This window comes from Onthophagus taurus, chromosome 2, assembly GCF_036711975.1.
Source record: "Onthophagus taurus isolate NC chromosome 2, IU_Otau_3.0, whole genome shotgun sequence".
Taxonomy (NCBI): Eukaryota; Metazoa; Arthropoda; class Insecta; order Coleoptera; family Scarabaeidae; genus Onthophagus; species Onthophagus taurus.
The window spans coordinates 1,415,130-1,436,349 of NC_091967.1; the positions used below are offsets into that span (position 1 = coordinate 1,415,130).

Below are 21,220 nucleotides of genomic sequence, written 5' to 3' on the forward strand. Positions count from 1 at the left end.
ACTTAATCGGCATGAATTGCAAAATTAGAAAAAAATGTTGATCATTTCAAAAATTTTTTTCTCAAGAACTAAAAGTGATTTTTCAAAACGGCTTGTTGCATTAAAAAGAGGATACTTTAATTAATAATTGGTGATATTTCCACAAGGATCCTTCAAGAAATTAATTTTATAACGAATTTTGAAAATTATCGACGAAAATTGCCACATCGAAAATTTGATCAAAATTTCAAATATTGTTTTCTCAAAAACTAAAAGTTATTTTTCAAAACGGGTTGGTTCATTGCAAACAGGACACTTTTATTAACACTTTGGGAAATTTTCATACTCATATTCCAAGAAATTGATTTTATACGAATTTTTAAAACTTAATCGGCGAAAATTACAAAATTCGAAAAAATTGTCGATATCATTTCAAAAATTTATTTCTCAAGAACTGAAAGTGATTTTTCAAAACGGCTTCTTGCATTAAAAAGACGATACTTTAATTAATAATCGAAAGTGATAACAGGGACAGTTCTGTACCCCCAGGTGTATTTAACAACACTTTGTATTCAATATAACGATTACGTATATGAGAAAATAGAGTACCGCGCAACATAAAAACGTTGATTAAATAAGAAAGAAGAGGCGCCCTGAATACAAATAAGAGTTACATCTGTCATTGCAACATATTTTTTAACAACGTTTAATCGACATTTCAGATTAATAATCCCACGATGTGTTAGAATTGCAAAAAATTGAAGATATTTAATTTCTGAGAGATAAATTACTTAATCAAGAAATAATTTTAGCTTATTAGTAACCGTCGTTATATCGAAGGAATCTCATGATTAACTATAGACAATGGAAGAATTATTCTTCGAATAGTTAAAGTTGATTGCAAGATTGCCCACGATCCAGTTTATTTAACCTTTCAAGAAGAAGTCACGTTCGTTTTCAAAAGGCGACCGTCATCTGACGTAATAATTGTGTAACATGACCGTCTAAATCTTGTTTATGTATCTCCAGAGAATCTTTTAGAGATACTTGTAAGACTTTAAGAAAGTCAGGTATGTTTTATGTATCTAGGTTTAAAATAAAAATCCTCTTTAAAATTCAATTATTAAAAATTAACAGAAAAATCATATCACGTGAAATGTTCATTAAAAATGCAGTGGATGTTTGAAACTTTGAATACGTTGAGTTAGAATACAAGTTAGCATTTACGAAAAATAATGTTATTTTTATGTAAAGGCGCTATTGCAAACAAGCGTTATTATAAACAAATTTCCTTTTTAGAAAACTTGCATACTTCACCAAACACTCTATATGTAAATTAATTAATCTACTCATTAAATTAAAATTATTAAAGCCTATTTCAATTTAATAATAATCGTTTCATTGAAAATTCCTTGAAATCATAATAACCGACGTGATTTACTTTTCCGCGCTGAATTATTGTTACCATTTCATAACAAAAAGCGTTACATAGGAATAACTCCATTGTGTTTTTGATGATGATACCTATTTGTGGATTCGAAAGCATACTTCCTGTAATTTAACACTTCAGAAGAAAATAGAAGCTGTTTGTTTCATTTTTGTTACTGTCGGCCTTCAATAAAAAGAAAAATTTGTTTTTAATAAACAACCAAAAACGTTTAACAAAACTTTAATTGATGATTAATTCTGAGTTCGGACGCAAACTGGCTAATTATAATTAATTGAGAAAAATAAACAAAATTTAATAAAATTTCCATTTCAGAAGTTCAAGGTAAAAGAAGATCCTGCTCTTAGATGTTATTAGAGTTGTTTATTTGCATTCTTTGATATATAATTCTTTTTCTCTTACTAGAGATTAATTAACCAGAAACTGGTCATCAAACGATGGACATTCCTGATGATAGACTTAAAAAAATTAAAAATAAGACTAATTACTTAATAAATCTCCAGATAAGTTCAAGGTAATGATATAAAATCGAGTTTAGCTCCTACACAAGTTGAGTCTGTGCAAGTTTCTGGTGGGAGTGGTTCTCTACATTTTTAATTTGCAAATCCAAGTTGAAACCGCAGTCGGTGGTAACCTGCCGAAGAAGTCACAAAATGCGTCGTTACGTTTCGTTTTTAACCGTTTGCGGTGCGTTCGCGATCAGTTCAGCGATAGCACCTCTCGAAGAACTCTTCTCGTGGAATCAAATCGATTACACATGGCCCAGTTTGGAACAAAGACAAGACGCAATCTCAAAAGGAACTTTCGCACCGGAAAATAATTTGCCCTTAGGTTTGGAAAAATGGAATGATAAACTTTTCGTTACAGTACCCAGGTAATAACAATTCATTCCTAAATCTTAATTTAATTTGTCATTTAAAATTGTTATGAAATCTTTTTGGAGACTGCAATCCTGAAATGGAATTTAAGAATACAAGTAAAGAAAAAATCTTGTAATCCTTGAGCTCAAAAGTAAAAATAAGGATTACTTTCAAGAGACTAAAATCGGTATTCGCATTTAATAAATAGTTTTCACTTGAACTTTAATCCGTTAATGTACAGAAAGTACGGTGACCTTCAATTTAAAAAAATAATTTTGTTCAATCATGCGTCGATAACCGTTTCGATAATTTAACAATTTTGTGCCTATTTCATTGGAATGTCTTAAAATTACTTCATTTTTTGAAACAACACACGAATTATAATTTTTGTGATTCAGAAATCCTTAGAAAATAATACTCTATATCCGAATATATTTGACGAAATAGCATTTAGAAAAAGTCTGTGGAAACCAAAGTTATGGTTTAGTTATGTGGATGGAAAAGAGAGTTCCTAAACCACCTAACAATGAAAATCTGGTTCTAGCTTTAATCGGGTTTAACGGCTAAACTCGAATGTTTCTAATTCTAGGTCTAGTGTTAGTATGTTAAAATCGTTGACTATAAAGGGGCTAAGAGGATATCCCCAAGGGGGAGTGCTATCACCTCTATTATGGTGCCTGGTAGTTGATGACTTGATGAACACCCTAACAAAAAACGGATTCAAGATTCAGAGATATGCTGATGACCTCGTAATCACAATCCGAGATAAATATGATACAATCATAACTCAACTAATGCAGAAAGCAGCTAGTGAGTAGTAGTCACCAATACTTGGTGTAGAAGCAATGGGCTTCTTGTCCACGGTGTCCCGGAGGTGGCTGATGAGGACACTGATGCACTAGTAATCGAGTTCCTTAACAACAACATCAAAATAACCAATTTTAAATTCAAGGCTGAAATGTTGGACCGAAGTCATCGGCTTGGTATGGTTAAGAAACAGTCCTTTGGCCCCAAAGATCCCTCTTCCAGATTCAGACCTATAATCGTAAAGTTTATGTCGTATAATGTGAGGCGGCTGATTTGGATGAATAAACGACAGCTTAAGAAAAAGAAGTTTTTCATCTCGGAGTCATTATCTGTATGCCGCCTTGGTTTATATCAACGAGCCAAGGAGGCCGTTGGAGTCCGGAATGTTTGGACTTCGGATGGTCGCATTTATGTTGCCTTATCCAAGGGAAAGAAGAAGGTAATACGGAATGAATCGGACCTTCGGAATTACCAAGATACCCAGACTCCTCGCAGGATTGCTACACGGAGTCAGGCTGTAAAGTCTGATTAATCAACCGATGTGTTTTCATGGGAACGATCATAACTCTATTATATACTGTAAATCACGCCGGCTATTTATGGTCTTCATTGTCTCTGCTGTGTTTTGTAAGCGACCCCGCCTGCGGTAAATTTTTATTTCTTTGAAGCTAATTTTTCTTTATTGTTAACTTACACTTCTTCTAATTTTCTCTTTTTTCTTCCATGGATACTAGTTATTCTTCTTCATCTGATTCTTCTTCTCCTTTTTCGTCCTCTTCTTCTTCTTCTTCATCCTCTTCTTCTTCTACAAGCTCGCTTTTGAATTTACCTCGGTTAACCCTCTCAAACTCTAGTGGGAATACTGAGGCCGATGAACCGCATAAATTAATAGGGATTCCCCCGTCTAACCTCTTCTCTAATCTTACGAACTGCATCACTCTGTGTCATGTCAATGTCCAGAGTCTAACTGCCCACTTTAATGACTTTTTGATCACATTTGAATCTGGTATTTTTGACATAATCTTAGTGAGTGAAACCTGGCTCTACATTCTCCTATGTTTGTTCTTCCGGGCTATCGTCTTCTGAGAAATGATCGCGTGTATTCTAGGGGTGGGGGTGTGGCTGCGTATGTCAAAGATCAACTACAGGTTGACTCGATTGAATTGTCCGATGGATCTTCGCGAGCAATGGAATTCCTTTTGATTGAGGTTAAGTGTGTTAATGCTAACCTACTATTGGGTGTTTTTTTATTGTCCCCCAATGATGAATTACTTTGAGCAATTTGAGGATCTCCTCAAAAGACATAGTATGTGCTATGACACCATAGTATTAATGGGCGATTTCAATACGTGTACATTGAGAGATGACCTGCGTTTTGATAAACTTCGATTTGTCACTTCTTCCTCAAATCTATCTATCATCCCTTCTCAGCCAATCCATCACCTTCCTTCGTCCGACTCTCTGCTTGACTTGATCATCTCGTTTTGCACCGATAAGATTCTTGTTCACGGTCAACTACCTGCTCTGCAATTTTCCAACCATGATCGTATTTATTACGCTGTCCAAGTTCGAAATGTTGTTTGTCCTCAGCGTAATCTATCTTACCGTGATTTCAAACATGTTGACTATCAACAACTCAACTCTGATGCGCTGAGGATAGACTGGAAACCGTTATATCTTATGACGGACATTGACGCGAAGGTTAACTATTTTAATAATAAAGTAACATGTTTGTATGACAAACATGCTCCGGTAAAGCAAAGAAGAGTGAAACATTTTCCTGCCCCTTGGTTAACTAATGATATTAGGGGTCTCATGAGCGAACGTAATAGAGCAAAAACGTTGTACAGACGTAAGACTGCTATCGTTCTTTGCGTAATAGGTGATTGCACCACAAATGCAAAAATGCTAAAAAAAAATATTTGTATTGGAAATTATCTGTGTCGACACCAACTACATTTTGGAAGACCTTGCGATCTCTTGGCGTCACTGACAGCAAACTCACGCAATCCACTCCGGATCCTAACTTGTTGGCCAGCTATTTTGCCGAACCGCCGGTAACGCTTGAAGAAGGCTACCTTAATTCGAACCATTTGTGCATCAGAGAATGGGAGCGTGGATGATGCACGTAGTTTTTCATTAACTATGGTTGACTCGGAGGTTGTTCGTGAGGCTCTCACTCAAACCCGCTCTACTTGCTATGGTGCTGACTTTACCTGTCTAAAACAGATCTTGCCAATACTAGATGCTGTTCTGCCTCCGCTGAATCATATTTTTAACTTTTCTTTTGAATCATCCTCTTTTCCATCTATATGGAAATATGCTCAGGTTGTTCCCATTCCCAAATTGAAAACTAAAGTTTTGGCCTATTTCAATACTTTCTCTTTTGTCAAAGGTTCTTGAGCGTATTGTGTATACCCAGGTTTATGATTTTCTTGAGAAGCATCGATTCGTCGGAAACAGTCTGGTTTCCGACGGGGTCGTAGTACTACTACTTCCTTGATCAAGATCACGGATGATATAAGACTTGCCTGTGATAATCGTCGTCTCACTATTTTGGTTCTACTTGATTTCAGCAAAGCCTTCGACTCTGTCGATTACGATCTTCTTCTTTCTATACTTTCATCTATTGGTTTTTCTTCCTCGAGTCTTTCATGGTTTCATTCATATCTTTCGCATCGCACACTGTGTGTCCGTGCCAATTCAACCTTTTCCAACCGCTTTGAGCTTTCTTGTGGTGTGCCCCAGGGCAGTGTTCTCGGTCCGTTGCTGTTTTCTATCTTCATTGATAGTGTCACCAAGGTTATTTCTTCAAATTTTCATCTTTACGCGGATGACCTGCAGATCTATACTGATACAACAGTCCTCAAGCTATTGAGCGAATTAATAATGATCTTGCGAGAGTGCTTGAGTGGTCTAAACTATACGGTTTGAAGCTCAATGCTAATAAGACCCAAGCCATAATATTGGGGCAGGGTGGCTACTTTTGCTAACTCGCAACTTCTACTTGATGACACCGTCATTAAATTTTCGGATGTAATTAAGAATCTTGGAGTTATGATGGACTCTGCACTGTCTTGGCGCCCCCAGGTTCAGGCGATTTGTAAGAGGGTTTACTCTTGTTTCCACTCCCTCCGTAAATTTAAGTGTTTTCTTCCACCTTACGTTCGACGCAACCTCTGTTATTCGCTGATTTTTCCACATCTCTTTCCACCGACATAAAGGTTCAAGACCTCATAAAGTTCATCAAGGACCTACATTTGCCCTATACCTTTGGAGGGCTAATGTTATCTTATAGGTCGCGGTAACGAGAGAGGCCGTTCCCCTCAGCCCGGCAGCAATAATAATAATAATAGTTGTAGTGACAGTGCTAAGTATAGCAAGTTAGTATTAGATAGCGCTAGGTTGTTGTATATTGCTATTGACCTAAAACTAGACGCACGGGTTTAGCCGAAACTTTCTAGTTCTAGATCTAGTGTTAGTTCTAGTTTTGCACTAGCACTATCACTAAAGCTAACACAAAACCTAGAACCAGTTACACCACCTAAACTCTAACACTAAACAGCTACCTTTCGTATATGGTTTGGTCACTAGGATGACAGGACTAGAAAAATTCGGATTTATCGGTCTTGATAGCTTTCTAATTCTAGGTCTAATGTGATCTAAGTATAACATAATTAATTTGTATTAAAAATTGATAAAAACATCCCTTTGACAATGAAAATCTTTTAATGGATTCATCACATCATGGTGAACATCTTTGCAAAAAATATCTACCAAATAGCGTTATCAACAAAATAAATGTAATGGTAAAAGACTAGAAATCTATAGAAAGCAATTAAATGAATTGCAATAAAGTAATCAACCCAATCATTATCTTAACGATCGCCAAACACAACTTGGATTAAAATCTCACCAAATAAAACGTGCTAACGAACTTTCACTTCTTTTCACCTCATCCTAATTTTCCTGTGAAGATACTCTCTGGATATTATGAAATAGGCGTTAATTTCCGTTAGTCATTGTAGTAACTTTTTTTTATTTTTTTTTTAGATGGAAATCTGGTGTTGGATCATCGTTAAATTACATTTCATTGAAACAACCGATTGATAAATCAAGTTTTCTTATACCGTATCCAAGTTGGGAGGCAAATACAATTCCTTCGAATAAAACGGATTTAAAGCCGGATCATATCATTTCGACGTTTCGAATTAAATCGGACGTTTGCGACAGACTTTGGGTTATGGATACCGGAGTTGATGATATTTTAGGAAGTTATAACGTCGTCGCAAGTCCCGCTATAGTCATTTTTGATTTAAAAACCGATACTTTGATTAAACGATATGAGTTGAAAAAGGATGATGCTAAAGATTCTTCGTTCTTCGCTAACATAGTAATAATTTCTTTAAAAAAATAACTTGTTAATTATTAATTTCTTTTTAGGTTGTAGATGTTGACAAAGATAACTGTAACGATGCTTACGCATATATTCCGGATTTAGGTGGTTACGGAATTGTAATTTACTCATTAGCATCGGATGATTCTTGGCGTGTCGAACATAACTTTTTCCACTTTGATCCTTTGCAAGGTGATTTAACTGTGGGTGGAGTTAATTTCCATTGGACGGATGGAGTTTTTGGAATTGCCTTATCGAATAAATTAGAAAATGGACATAGAACGGCGTTTTTCCATTCGTTGGCTAGCACGAAAGAATTTGGAGTATGTACGAGCATTTTAAAGAATAAAACTGCAGCTACAACTCCTGGAAATTATTACGCTTTTAAAGTGCTCGGTGATAAAGGGGATGATTCGCAAACTTCAGCAAGCGATTTTGATCCAAACTCAGAAGTTTTATTCTTTACGCAATTGCAAAAAGACGGTGTTGCTTGTTGGAATACAAAAAAAGTTTTGGCACCGGAAAATGTTGCTTTGGTAGCTGAAGACGGTGAAAGATTAGTGTTTACTAATGATATAAAGGTAAATGAAATCGTTTAATAGATTTTAATGTTAAATGTGTTTTTTTTTTAGTTGGCTAGAGATGAACCTTATTTGTATATTCTTTCGGATAGAATGCCTGAATTTCTTTATGGAAAATTGGATCAATCAAAAATTAATTACAGGATATTTAGGCTGAATGTAAATGAAGCGATTAAAGGAACTCCTTGTGCTGGTTAAAAATATACTTAATAATTTTAGTTATTAACATAAACTTGTAATCATAAATATATAAAAAATAAAAAATCATTTTAAATCTTTTTTAAATAATAATTATATACAGATGTCCCGAAACGCAACGTTAAGCGGACACCGGGTGAGAGACCAACCCAGGTATGGGTTCTGGTAAAAATAAGAAAAAAATTCCATGTCTCTTAATTAAGTTAAAACGCCCAATCCATTTTTCGGGATATTCTGTATTTAATACGTACAGGACAAGCATAATGAGCTGGGCAACCATTTTGTTGAAACCACATTTTTTTCTCTGTAGATATTGACTGGCACATCTTCTAACAAAGTTGTTAAATTATTTTGGAGGAAATACAAATAACATACGAAAGTACTTGACAGCCACTTTACTGATTGCCTGACATAGATACTAAGGTGGAGTACTTTAATTCCAAGGTGCTTGACCTTTATGTCAAGCATGCTCCGGAGAGGCGGCGGAGAGTTAGACACATGCCGGCACCTTGGTTAAATGATGAGATTAGGTCTCTCATGCGGGAGTGCAATCGTGCTAAGTTATTGTTCAAACGTAGCCCTTCTGCTACTAATCGGGAACATTATCGTGTGCTGGGTAACCGTTGTAATCATCGATGCAAAAACGTTAAAAGATTGCACTACTGTCAGAGATTGTCTGGAGCCACTAATAAGACATTTTGGAAAACAATGCGATCACTTGGTGTTATAGAGTCTCCCACAGATCAACCCACTCTTGATGCTGCCGCTCTAGCAGAGTATTTTGCGGATCTCCTCCTGTGGTGGTTGGTAACACAACTACGCAGAATACAATTAATATAATCCTTGCATCTACCAACGTGCTTTCCTTTTCATTCAGCTTGGTTACAGATGCTGAGGTCCGGGATGCTTTAACCTACTCCAAGTCCACTAGTATCGGAGCAGATGGTATTGGAGTCAGATTCCTCTTACCCATTCTGGATATAGTTATTACTCCCCTAACACATATTTTCAACTGTTCTCTTGAACAGTCTATATTTCCGTCAATCTGGCAAATCAGCCATGTTATTCCTATCCCAAAAATTAAATCTCCATCCCATGTTGGGGAGTTCGACCCATTTCTATTCTATCTACGTTGTCAAAAGCTATTGAACGTTTAGCTTATTTACAGATTCAGAAATATTTTGAGGAGTTTAATCTGATTAACAAGTTCCAGTCTGGATTTTATGAAGGGCACTACTACAGCACTGATTAAGATCACCGATGATATTAGATCTGCTTGCGATAAGCGTTGTGTTACCTTGCTAGTGTTACTTGATTTTGGTAAGGCCTTTGATTTTGTGGACCATACCCTCCTGTTAACTAGGCTTTCTGCTATTGGTTTCACCTCTTCTTGTGTATCTTGGTTCCAGTCCTATCTTTCCAATTGGTTTTTACATGTCCGCGTGGAATCTGTACTCTCTTCTCCATTTGACATCAAATGTGGAGTTCCACAGGGCAGTGTGCTGGGTCCTTTGCTCTTCTCAATTTTCATAAATAGTATTAGGTATGGTATCTCGTGTAACTATCATTTGTATGCAGATGACCTTCAACGTTATATTTCGTCAACCCAGATGCTTTGTTGCATCTTAACAACGATCTCTCTAGCGTACTTGACTGGTCTAGACATCATGGACTTAACCTGAATCCAGGTAAAACGCAAGCCATTGCATTTGGTACTCGCCCCTTGCTGGCACAATTTAATTCCTTAACTACCCTTCAACTGAGGCTTGGCGACACTGTTATTCCGTTTTCTAATACGGTCAAAAATCTTGGTGTGGTAATGGATTCGGCGGCCTTATTTGTCTGAAGCCTTTCACTTTTTAGCATCAATTGACTTGCCCACTCCATCAATGTCGAACTTTACACTCATGTTTCCAGTCCATAGTACTGAAATTTACCACAGATCTTTTGCAGTGCAGTCGATTGCGTTCTGGAACGAATCGCCTGCCGTTGTTCGCAATGCAGCTAGTTTAAAAAGTTTTAAAAATGCCTTGAGGCACCATCTGCTATCTCTTCTATCTTCTTCTTGACCTATACGTGTTTGTCTTCTTCTCTATGTATGTATGGATTGGGGAGTGCATGCAAAACCGCACGCCACACTTAGGCCCATTGGGCCCCTTGTGCATCCTCCCATTACACGCTCTGGTCACATCAACCAGCCTAAGGATTTACCAAAGGCTAGGACAGCTCCTAGAGGTGCATTCCTGATGTCATCTGTGGTTGGCCATTCCTCCCCGAAGGTCCTCAATCTGAGGTCGGTCAGAGAGGGGCAATCACACAAGATGTGTTTAACCGTCTCGTCATCCTGTTCACAGGCTCGACAGAGAGGAGAGTCAGCAAGCTTCATGTTTTGAAGGTACTTATTTACTTTACAGTGTCCCGTGAGGAGACCTGTGACAGTGCGAAGGGCACTTTTACCGAGCCCTACGAAAAACTGGGCTGTTGCGGCTGAAGGATATTTTAACAATTCCTTAGCGAGATGACAGCCCGGGATACGGTCCCACCCGTTTAAAAATTTTTTGTGGGTAATGTGCTTTATTAACTCGATATGAGTGGCTAAGGAGGGGGTAATTATCGGCTCGGGTGCACAGGGCGCTCTACCGGCAGCACGTTTGGCTAGCCTGTCCGCGTGGTTGTTACCCTTGGAGCCGGAATGCCCTTTAATCCACTGGATTCTGACAGAATTGTATTTCGCGGCCTCCTCCAGTGCTTTGTGACAATCCATAACTACTGCAGACGTTATAATAACTCTGCTTAAAGCTAAAAGAGATTGTTTGCTGTCTGTAAAAATAGTAAAACACTTACCCCGCTTGTTGGATTCAACAATGCAGTCAGCAGCAAGTTTAATAGCAGTTAGTTCCGCTTGTATGACGGTGGTGCTGGACCCTAAAGGTTCTGAGAGGCGAATCAGGGGATCGTGAGAGAATACCCCCGCGCCTGCACCATTTCGTCCTTTTGAACCATCAGTGTAGATCTTTAAGGTTCTATGTACATCTACAACTGTGGGACTGACGTGGGTGAGGTACTTCCTTGAGAAAACATATTTTGCTGGTCTGTGATCAGTCTTACACTCGAGTAGGGGTGTGTCTAGCACTGCTTCCCTCCAGAGTGTTGAACTGCTGCCAGCGTCCTCATCCTTCATAGTTCCTACTGATTGTAGTCGTTTCATGGTTACCAACGCCACTTCCTGGATATGTAGGTTGAGTGGTGGTAAATTTAACATGATTTCCATGGCCGCTGTGGGGGTTGATCGCAGCGCACCTGTAACATACAGACACGCGAGTCTCTGTATTCTATTAAGCGCAGTGGTGGCGGTAGACTTAGAAGTTCTAGTCCACCATACCACCGCACCGTAAGTTAGCATTGGTCGAACAACGGCGGTGTAGATCCACAGGGCTATCTTGGGAGACAGACCCCCAAGTCCTCCCGACAGCCCTCCGGCACTGGCCGAAGGCGACACAAGCTTTAATAACTCTATTGTCTAGGTGGGATTTCCACGTTAGCTTACTGTCTATTATTAAGCCCAAGTACTTGACTTCTGTAGAGTCTTCTTCTCTAGTCTGCCTTCCATCTAACTTTTGCTGCACTTTTTTGTGTCTATTTCCTTCCTTGTAATAACTGACTGTCGATCCGTTACATAATTCTAATATGCTGATTCGTTCAGTTTTATTAGCACATCATTTAGTATTACTTTTTCGGTGGCCATAATTATTTATTTAAAATTACATATACACTGTTAGCAGTTGGGTCTCTTGGGCGATTTTTGCGATAAATTGATCAGTTTGTCTTGATGTCTATATTTGTTATGAATGTATATATTTATGTAAATATTTGGGTTGGCTTCTCGCTCGATGTTGAGTTTCGGGACACCTGTATATAATTTGCATAGCTAAATAAAAATAGCCATAATATGACTTAAACTGAGTTGGAAAAAGGAAGTAAGATTTATTTTTATTTGGTATATAATTATTACAAAACAATTCTTTTAACTTTTTTAAATTTACTTTTATTATTTGTATTTTTTGGTTGATTGTTTTTTTATAAATTATTATTTAAATGGTCACAAATTGCATGAAAACATTGCAATGGCCGGGTCGACGGTTTCGTAAGTAATCAGAACATCTCTGAATTTATCCAATAGTTGAAGTAATTGACTCCTACGTAGGTTCTCCAGGTACATAATTTCCTCTATGTGATGATCCCCTTTAAAATATTTCTTTCGACATAATCTAGCAAATAACGTTAAATCTTCCCTGCTGTTAGACGAAGGGATTTTAAAAATTGCGTTTCTCTCCTCTTCAGGAAAATCTAGCAGTAATTCTTCTTGGTATTCTTGTTTATCTTCATCCGCGGACGTAAAACTTAAACTTTCCAAACTAAAATTAACAAAAATTAAAAAATAATTGATTCATTAAAATCGAATTTTACTTAGATTCTTTGTGATTTATTTCATCCAAATACGGTTCGGGGGTTCCCGATAAATTTGAAGCTCCGCTTTCAGATTCCGTTCTAGAATTAACTGTACTTCCTGAACTACTACTAACAAAATTAATTTTAATTCATGTATAGTGGTAAATATTAACATTTTTTTTTACCTAGTTCTTTTAAATCCATAATCTAAAGGAATGTATTGGATATAAGTGTGCAATTGCAATAAAAGGTGATGCTGCAACATCCAAATTATCATTTGTACTAATTGGTTCTGTTGAGATGGATGGCACAATGGATTGCACTTTTGACCCAAAGAAGTCGGCAACGAAAACTCACCAACGGTTTGCATTAAATTGTAACCGGGAAAAGTTTCGTTGAATTTATTTACAAGGTGGGAATTAACGGAAAGCGGCGCGTCATGTGATATTACATACTTATTTGTTGAACAAACGGGGTATATTACAGTTGCTTTTGCCCAATAAACCAAATGGGAAACAAGTTGATATACCTAATTTAATAAATCAATAAATCGTTTTTTATGTTGCTTTTGAAATTATTCTTACATGTCTTAAAGTTAAATCTGCGTCTGCTGCTAATGTTTGTAAGTTTTTTAATGGGGAATACTGACATAGTAATCTAATTAACGATGGAGAACTATCAAGAGAAAGAAATTTTTGTATTTGTTGTACAGGACAAAGCAATAACATGCTGTGGTATGGACGTAATGATTGTAGACACCTGAAAAATATAACAAAAAATTAATTAATTAAGAGTTATCCATCAATTTAGAACGTCAAAATAATGGAAAATTTAATCCTTTGTTGGAATGAAACCCAATGAGGACTTGTAGTACTTAAATCATGGAAAGGAAATGGTTACACATTAAGGGGGGAATGTCTTTTTTTTATAGTAAAATCTTGTAGTTTAGGGTCTGAACAATACCTCTATGAAGTTTTAATTTAAAATTATTTAAATTGTAGAAGTTATAAACCTTTAACAAATACGGTGTAGGTTGTTATAGACTTTCACATCAAAATGGGTTTTTATAATTGCGTCCCTTGTCTACTGTAGTAATAAAACTGACAAAAAACTGGATTCACACAGTACTTGCAAATTATAGAGAAATAATAGGTTTAAAATAATAAAGTTTAAATAAATTTAATTTTGCCCCTGTCCTCACCTGACCGGCTTTTATTTATGACTGTCATAAAAACCGAAGTTGTTTGAAATTGTGGTACACTATCGCAATTGTCACAATTCGTTCGATTTGGTTACTAAAGGCTGCTCTAAGAACAAGATTGAACTTGTCTGTATTATTTCGACGTGTTAGCGAGGACAAAAATGATAGAAAACATTCAAAGGGAAGTTCTAAACACGTAGATAGATCAAAATATACGCAGGAGACGGAAACTACGTTTGCAAGTACGTCAGCTGCGAAATTAGTGGTAACTAGAGACGAAGAAATTATAGTGAATCTAACTCATGGTTACCGAATTATTGCTTTTTTATCTGTGTTTACTTCAATTTCGGAACTGGTAATCTGCAAAATATGTAAAAATTAAATTAGTTTTGGTGAATCCAGTGTTCGTGGATTAGGATTTAAAATATCGATGGAATGTGAATGTGGTGTTCAATATACAGGGTGTCTCACGTAACTGGTTCGTTAGAACTTTTTTAGGTTCCACTATTCGTACAGTTTTGAAATTTTGCTAGTATGGGTTGTTCAGTCGCAACTTTCGATCTAAAATATTTTCAAGATAGCTGCCACTTCCGGTCTACCGGAAGTAGACCATAACTTCGTTATTTTAAATGGAATGCTATAGTTTTTATTGTACCTTTTAATTGTACGTAAAAAAATATGTTGTCTTTAATAAAAGTTATTCGTTTTGGAGTTATTTTGATTTTAAGGTTTTTTTGGCAAATTTCACCATGCACTTTAAAACCCTATATCCCAGCCAACGTTCATTCAAAAAAGCTCTAAATTAGCACGATTACCCGTTAGATGCTCTCAAATAGATTGTCATACAGGGTGTCTCAGTGAGACCGGTCATTAGACGTTTCTGGGGTTCTGGCGAAAATAAAAATTTGAGAATTCAGACTTAAGTATTATCAATTACGATCTCTTCGTCTAAAATATTTTCAGATTTCTTGCACTTCCGGTTATACCGGAAGTCGCCACCAACTTTGTTTTTTTAAATGGAACACCCTGTATATTTTTACATATTTGGATTTGTCTGTTTTGCAGGTTTATAAATAGCTTTACTTTTTGCAATTTGATTCGGTTGTTCTCGAGTTATTCGAATTTTTCTAGAAAAATCTGCTCCAGCAGACATTTGTTCAAAAAATCAGAAAACACTCCATTTTTGGGATATCAATTTAGGATTGAGAACATGCTTAAGCAACATGATGGAGTATGTTTTGGTGCCGAGAACTGCACGTTAACTTTTCAAAATTTGGAAGTACCATAACTTCATTTTTTTAAATGGCACCCCCCATATTTTATTTTTTAGTCGTCTTCGGTGTCTCATTCTACATCTTTTATATCCCATATGGCCCATACCTAATATTAATAGTTTGGGAGATAATTAGGGTTTTTTGAAAAATGCACACATATCATATGGATATTTAGCCTAGTGTACCATGAAAAACAAGCCTTCTCAATGAGTTCTTGTCAAAGACTCACTTGTTTACGTCACTTGATGCATGTGAGCTAATAATTCTCTGTTATGTCCCTTAATATTAGTACTGAAACGAGTTAAAATCGATAACAATAACGAAAGTAATATTTACACAAATCAAGAAATTCTTAATTTAATTTTTTTTGCATGAAATGCGCGACAAAGTTCGTAGTATGATTCCCAGATCTTCTTTGGCAGCTCGAATTGAGGTGTTGGGACTGGGCTCGAAATAAGCCAAGGCATTCACCTCTTCCGTTGCATTATCTACTACATTTTTTGGTCAGTTTAACACGTGATTAATTCGTCCGAAATGCAAAAAATTTGCTTCTATTCCTCTAAATTTACCTTTTGACATCGGAGATAAATGTGGATAATTTTCATTAAACATTCTTCAAGTTCTACTAAGAACTTTGTCGCACTTTTTGTGCACAAAAAATAAATTATGGATTTCTTCATTTGTATAAACATTATTTACGTTATTAATATCCATTTTAACTGGTTTTAGACTCACAAGCATCAAACAACCTAAATTAGACTTTGACGTTTATCAACAAGTCATTAAACATTTGTTTTCCATGGCACACTAGGTTAATATCCATATGATATGTGAGCATTTTTCAAAAAACCCTAATTATTTCTCAAACTATTAATGTTAGGCATAGGACATGTGGAATATAAAAGGTGTAAAATGAGACGCCGAAGACGACTAAGTAATAAAATATAGGGGGTGCCATTTAAAAAAATGAAGTTATGGTGCTTCTAAATTTCGAAAAGTTAACGTATCATAGTAAAGTGACCAAACGATCTAGACAGCCGTTCTCGGCACCAAAACATACTCCATCATGTTGTTTAAACATGTTCTGAATCCTAAATTGATATCTCAAAAATTGAGTGTTCTATGATTTTTTGAACAAATGTCCGCTGGAACAATTTTTTCTAGAAAAATTCGAGAATTGCTGGTTCAAATTGCAAAAAGTAAAGCTATTTATAAACCTGCAAAACAGACAAATCCAAATATGTAAAAATATACAGGTGTTCCATTTAAAAAAATAAAGTAGGTGGCGACTTCCTGTATAACCGGAAGTGCTAGAAATCTGAAAATATTTTAGATGAAGAGAACGTAATTGATAATACTTAAGTCTGCATTCTCAAATTTTTTGTTTGGCCAGAACCCCAGAAAAGTCTAATGACCGGTCTCGCTGAGACACCTGTATATTGTATCAGAGTATCTTATACAGGGTCAAAAATTGAATTACCGTTTCTCCATATTCAATGGGGAGAAAGTCGAAAATTTTAAATGGAACGCCCTATATTTTATTAGCCTACACGAAAGGGAATATAATTCTCTACAATTTATCTATAAACATTCCTATACTTATTTATTGTAGTTTCTCTCATATTCGTAAATTTATCAAAACATGCAGAAAATGCAGGAAACCGTTTGTATTTTTATTAGAAGGCCATAACATTTTGACAGTTTTTTGTTTAATTTATTTCTATTATTATTTCTACTATTAACTACGATTGATAATCTTTTAGGTTACTAGCTTTTACTTATCAAAAATAACAAACAGAAGGTCAAATAAATGAAACTATTAAAACAAAAAGTTAATGACAAAAATTAGATTTGAATAAAAATATAAATTTGTTATTAAATTGAATTTGGAAGTGCAATAAAATACGTTAAATTATTTATTTCGTTGTCTTCATCACTGGTGACCGGAAATGTGCGATTTCTTTTGGTCTCGATATATCCAGAACAAATAGATTCATTATCAACTTTTGAAATTTTTCCTCGTGATGGTCGTTAGGTTGGGTTGGTTTACCTAACTTTTAACTAATGGCAACAATAATACAAACATGGACCAAAAACTGTCAAAATTCCATAGCTTTCTAATAAAAAAACCTGCATTTCATGCATGTTTTAATAAATATCGCAATATGAGGCAAACTACAATAAATAGGTATGGGAATGTGTATAGGTAATTTGTAGAGAATTAAATTCTCTTCCTGATAGCCTAAAAAAATATGGGGCGTTCCATTTAAAATATTCGACTTTCTCGCCATTGAATATGGAGAAACAGTAATTCAATTTTTGACCATTCTGTATAAGACTCCGATACAACAAATGGCAATCTATTTGACAACATCTGAAGAGTAATCGTGCCAAAGTAGATCCTTTTTGAATGAACTTTGGCTGAGATATGGAGTTTTAAAGAAATTTACCAAAAAAAGTTTAAAACCAAAATAACTCGAAAACAAAAAACGCTAGGTACCAATAACTTTTATGAAAGTCAACCTATTTTTTTACGTACAATTAAACTGTGTAATAAATACTATAGCATTCCATTTAAAATAGCGAAGTTATGGTCTACTTTCGGTAGAGCGGAAGTGGCGGCCATCTTGAAAATATTTTAGATCGAAAGTTCCGAATGAACAACCCATGCTACCAAAATTTCAAATCTCTACGAATAGTGGAAGATGAAAACGTTCTAACGAACCAGTTACGTGAGACACCCTGTATACTATCTTTTCCTATGATTGAAAACAAATCCTACGAAGTAAATAGAAGGTTAGTGTTGGTCATGAGTTCGACATTGTACTATGCTGCTTTAGAAAATATGTACATAGGATCAAAAGCAGTATTTGATGCATTGAAGAAAAAGGTAGTAGAAGAGGAAAAAACCAAAAACACTGAAAACGGCAATTCAGCAACAGAAATTACTGTGTCTGGTGATGGAACGTGGAAGAAGAGGGAATTTAATTCATTATTTGGAATGGCAACTCTTATCGGAAAGTATAGTGGAAAAGTGATCGATCTTATAGTAAAATCGTCAGGCTTGTCAACTATGGAAATCAAGATCTGGGACTGAGGAATATAATACTTGGATGGATGAACATGAAGAGAATTGTTCGGCAAATCATGAAGGATCAGCTGGTAAGATGGAGGTGGATGCTATAAAAGAGATGTTTGAAAGATCTTGGGAGTGGTATGAAGTAAGGTATATAAATTATATTGGCGATGGCGACACAGCAACTTTCAAAGAATCCTTATGGTGATAACTTTCCATTAAAAAAAAAAGAATGCATAGGTCACGTTGAAAAGCGCATGGGCGCACGACTGAGAAACGTGAAAAAACATAAAAAACTTGGTGGAAAGAATAAGTTGACAGACAAATTAATAAAAGAATTAACGATTTACTATGGGTTAGCTATAAGGAGACATCCAAATTCTGTTAAAGATATGTATAATGCTCTATGGGCAACCTACTACCACAAATTATCGTCAAATGAAAATCCGCAGCATATGTACTGCCCAATCGGACCAGAGAGTTGGTGTAAATGGCGTAAAGCCGAAGCCAAGGGAAAACTGGATGAATTTGACCACGAACCGACACTTCATCCGGATGTTGCAACCGCTATAAAGCGAATATATGAAGCTTGTCATCAAAAGAATTGTTAGAAAGATGTTTGGGTGGTGAAACTCAAAATAATAATGAAAGCTTCAATTCTACTGTTTGGCGTTTAGCCCCCAAACATCTACTTAGCCAAGGGAAAACTGGATGAATTCGACCACGAATCGACACTTCATCCGGATGTTGCAACCGCTATAAAGCCAATATATGAAGACTTGTCATCAAAAGAATTGTTAGAAAGATGTTTGGGTGGTGAAACTCAAAATAATAATGAAAGCTTCAATTCTACTGTTTGGCGTTTAGCCCCCAAACATCTACACTGTGGTTTAAAAACAGTTGAAATATCCGCTTATATAGCAGCATTTTTAATGAAGGCTGTTTTGCTATTTTAAAAGTTATGAAAACAATGGGAATTCAAATTGGTGAGCAGACTAAAATTTATGCCAACTCTCGGGATGAAAAGCGTTTGGAGCACTCGGCTTCAAGCGACAAAAGAAGCTCATACTCAACAAAAATTGCATCAACAGGAGAAAGAAGATTTCAACGAGCAAGAAGAAGGAATAGTGTACTGCCCTGGTATAGCAGATTAGCCATAAGTATTGAATATAAATTCACAAATTGTACTTAAAACTTTAAATGCGTTTTTCTCGAAACGTACTTTTTACAACTGGTTGACATGATTTCTAATCGATTGACTTGAAATTTTAACTGTACATTCAGAAAGTATCTTTCTATCGTTTGACCTACAGAGAAACTGATACCGTATATACATATGCTTTTTTTTTGCAATAAACTTACCGATTTTAAGAGCAAAATCGGTTATTTTGATTTAACTAGGCGCCATTTTGCAATAATTTTTTTTCTTGCTTAATTCTAGTTCAGACGATAATCACATGTATATAGAAGAGAACGCCATTTGATTTTTCAGTTTCAAATCGTCTCAAGGGTGGATATCGTGTCAACCAACGATTTAGACACTTCAAGTGACAACGTTGTTGAAGGACATAGCAGGCGTTATTTCTTATAAACAAATGTGTTTTTAAATAAATAAATATATGTTCTAAACTTACGCAAAAGTTTGATTTAGTTTGTCAGCCTAAAATTCCGAAAGATATCACTTTATTTAATAGAAAAAAAGAGATTCCCCCCCTTAAAGAAGTCACATGGAACAGTTGAGATAAAAAGATGTGGAAAAGAACTGTTGAGGAAGAAGTAATTAAACGTTTATGAAGTAACAAATGTTTAGATTGTTAAATTAAATGAAATTGCAGAACTAAACTAACTTTTCAATATCTTCAGGTTCAACAATTTTCCCTCTTAAATGCCACTGATGTACTTTTTGTGGTAAACAAAACGTTAAAGGTATCCATTTATTTATTCTTATATTAACTAAACCTAAAATGTACAAAAAACTTGTTATAAAAAAAAAATTAAATATAAATTCCCTAATTATTACCTGAACTAGAAAGATCTTCATACATTTTCTTAATATTCTGTGCCAAAATACATTTCTCCAAAATCATTTTGAATGATAAACAACTATTATTTGCACAACCATCATCATGTGCAGCCATCATAAGTTGCATTTGATCCGATATAAAACTACATCTTTGTTCCTCATGTTTCAAAATGATACCAATTCTTTTACTCAAATCATGATAACATTTAACTAAAAAATCCCATGTTTTCCATAAGAAAAATCATCAATGTTTGGTAGCTGAGATATCTACCTACAGAATGACTGGCAACTGCTTGCAGTGCAAAAACTATATTAATCAATAACAACCCTGATTCGTCCTGAGATTTGTTTCGTCTTTGTAAAAGTGTGGGGTGACTCACAAATCGAACATCGTTCACTTTCAATTCGAACTTTCTATCACACAATTCCAACTTAACCGCAAACAGAGATGAGAGAAATTCGTCGGAAAATCCTTTTAAAAATCCGCTTTCTATGTTTGAAGACGGTTGAGGGGGTGATTGCAATAAATCCTCAACGTTCGGTAAAGTATACAGATTCTTTTTTCTTGTATCCGATGTTTCATTATTTTCGGTGCCATAAAAAGGATATCTGAAGAGTAAACGGTCGCCTTTGCTATCAGACTTCACCAGGATGACACTCAAAGGGTCCACTTCCATCTCAAAAATTAACAATTACTTTTTTATTAGTACTTAAATTAAAATTATTTTAGGTTAGAATTCATGACATTTTCTCTTTTTCGATGAATGACATTCGCGGTAAAAAAACGTACCGAAAATAGATAATTAGGATGTATGTGTTATCGGGTAGATAACGGAGAAGAAATAAATTCCTTTTGTGTTTATCACATCTGATTAAATGAGGTCACAAAAAGATGAAAACATAAATACGTGCTGTATATAAGTATATAC

General features: G+C 35.6%; 2 protein-coding genes across 3 annotated transcripts; one reads left to right on the forward strand and one right to left on the reverse strand.

The window, feature by feature from the left end:
- The first annotated feature begins 1,993 nt into the window (after nucleotides 1–1,993).
- On the forward strand, nucleotides 1,994–8,346 carry LOC111423994 (L-dopachrome tautomerase yellow-c). Its single transcript, XM_023057380.2, has 4 exons — nucleotides 1,994–2,300; nucleotides 7,147–7,486; nucleotides 7,537–8,070; nucleotides 8,122–8,346. The coding sequence occupies exons 1-4, from the start codon at nucleotides 2,080–2,082 to the stop codon at nucleotides 8,266–8,268; spliced, it is 1,242 nt and encodes a 413-aa protein (XP_022913148.2). The 5' UTR covers nucleotides 1,994–2,079; the 3' UTR covers nucleotides 8,269–8,346.
- A 3,886-nt stretch (nucleotides 8,347–12,232) lies between these two features.
- Nucleotides 12,233–21,220, reverse strand: LOC111423997 (GATOR complex protein Nprl3). 2 transcript variants are annotated; one of them, XM_023057384.2, is made up of 8 exons: nucleotides 21,082–21,220; nucleotides 20,563–20,968; nucleotides 20,289–20,501; nucleotides 20,116–20,227; nucleotides 13,302–13,476; nucleotides 12,903–13,246; nucleotides 12,736–12,843; nucleotides 12,233–12,683 (listed from the first exon to the last, which is right to left on the reverse strand). In XM_023057384.2, the coding sequence occupies exons 2-8, from the start codon at nucleotides 20,966–20,968 to the stop codon at nucleotides 12,368–12,370; spliced, it is 1,674 nt and encodes a 557-aa protein (XP_022913152.2). In that variant the 5' UTR covers nucleotides 21,082–21,220; the 3' UTR covers nucleotides 12,233–12,367. The 2 variants fall into 2 exon arrangements, with proteins under 2 accessions (XP_022913152.2, XP_022913151.2); XM_023057383.2 differs by having other exon boundaries at nucleotides 12,736–12,846.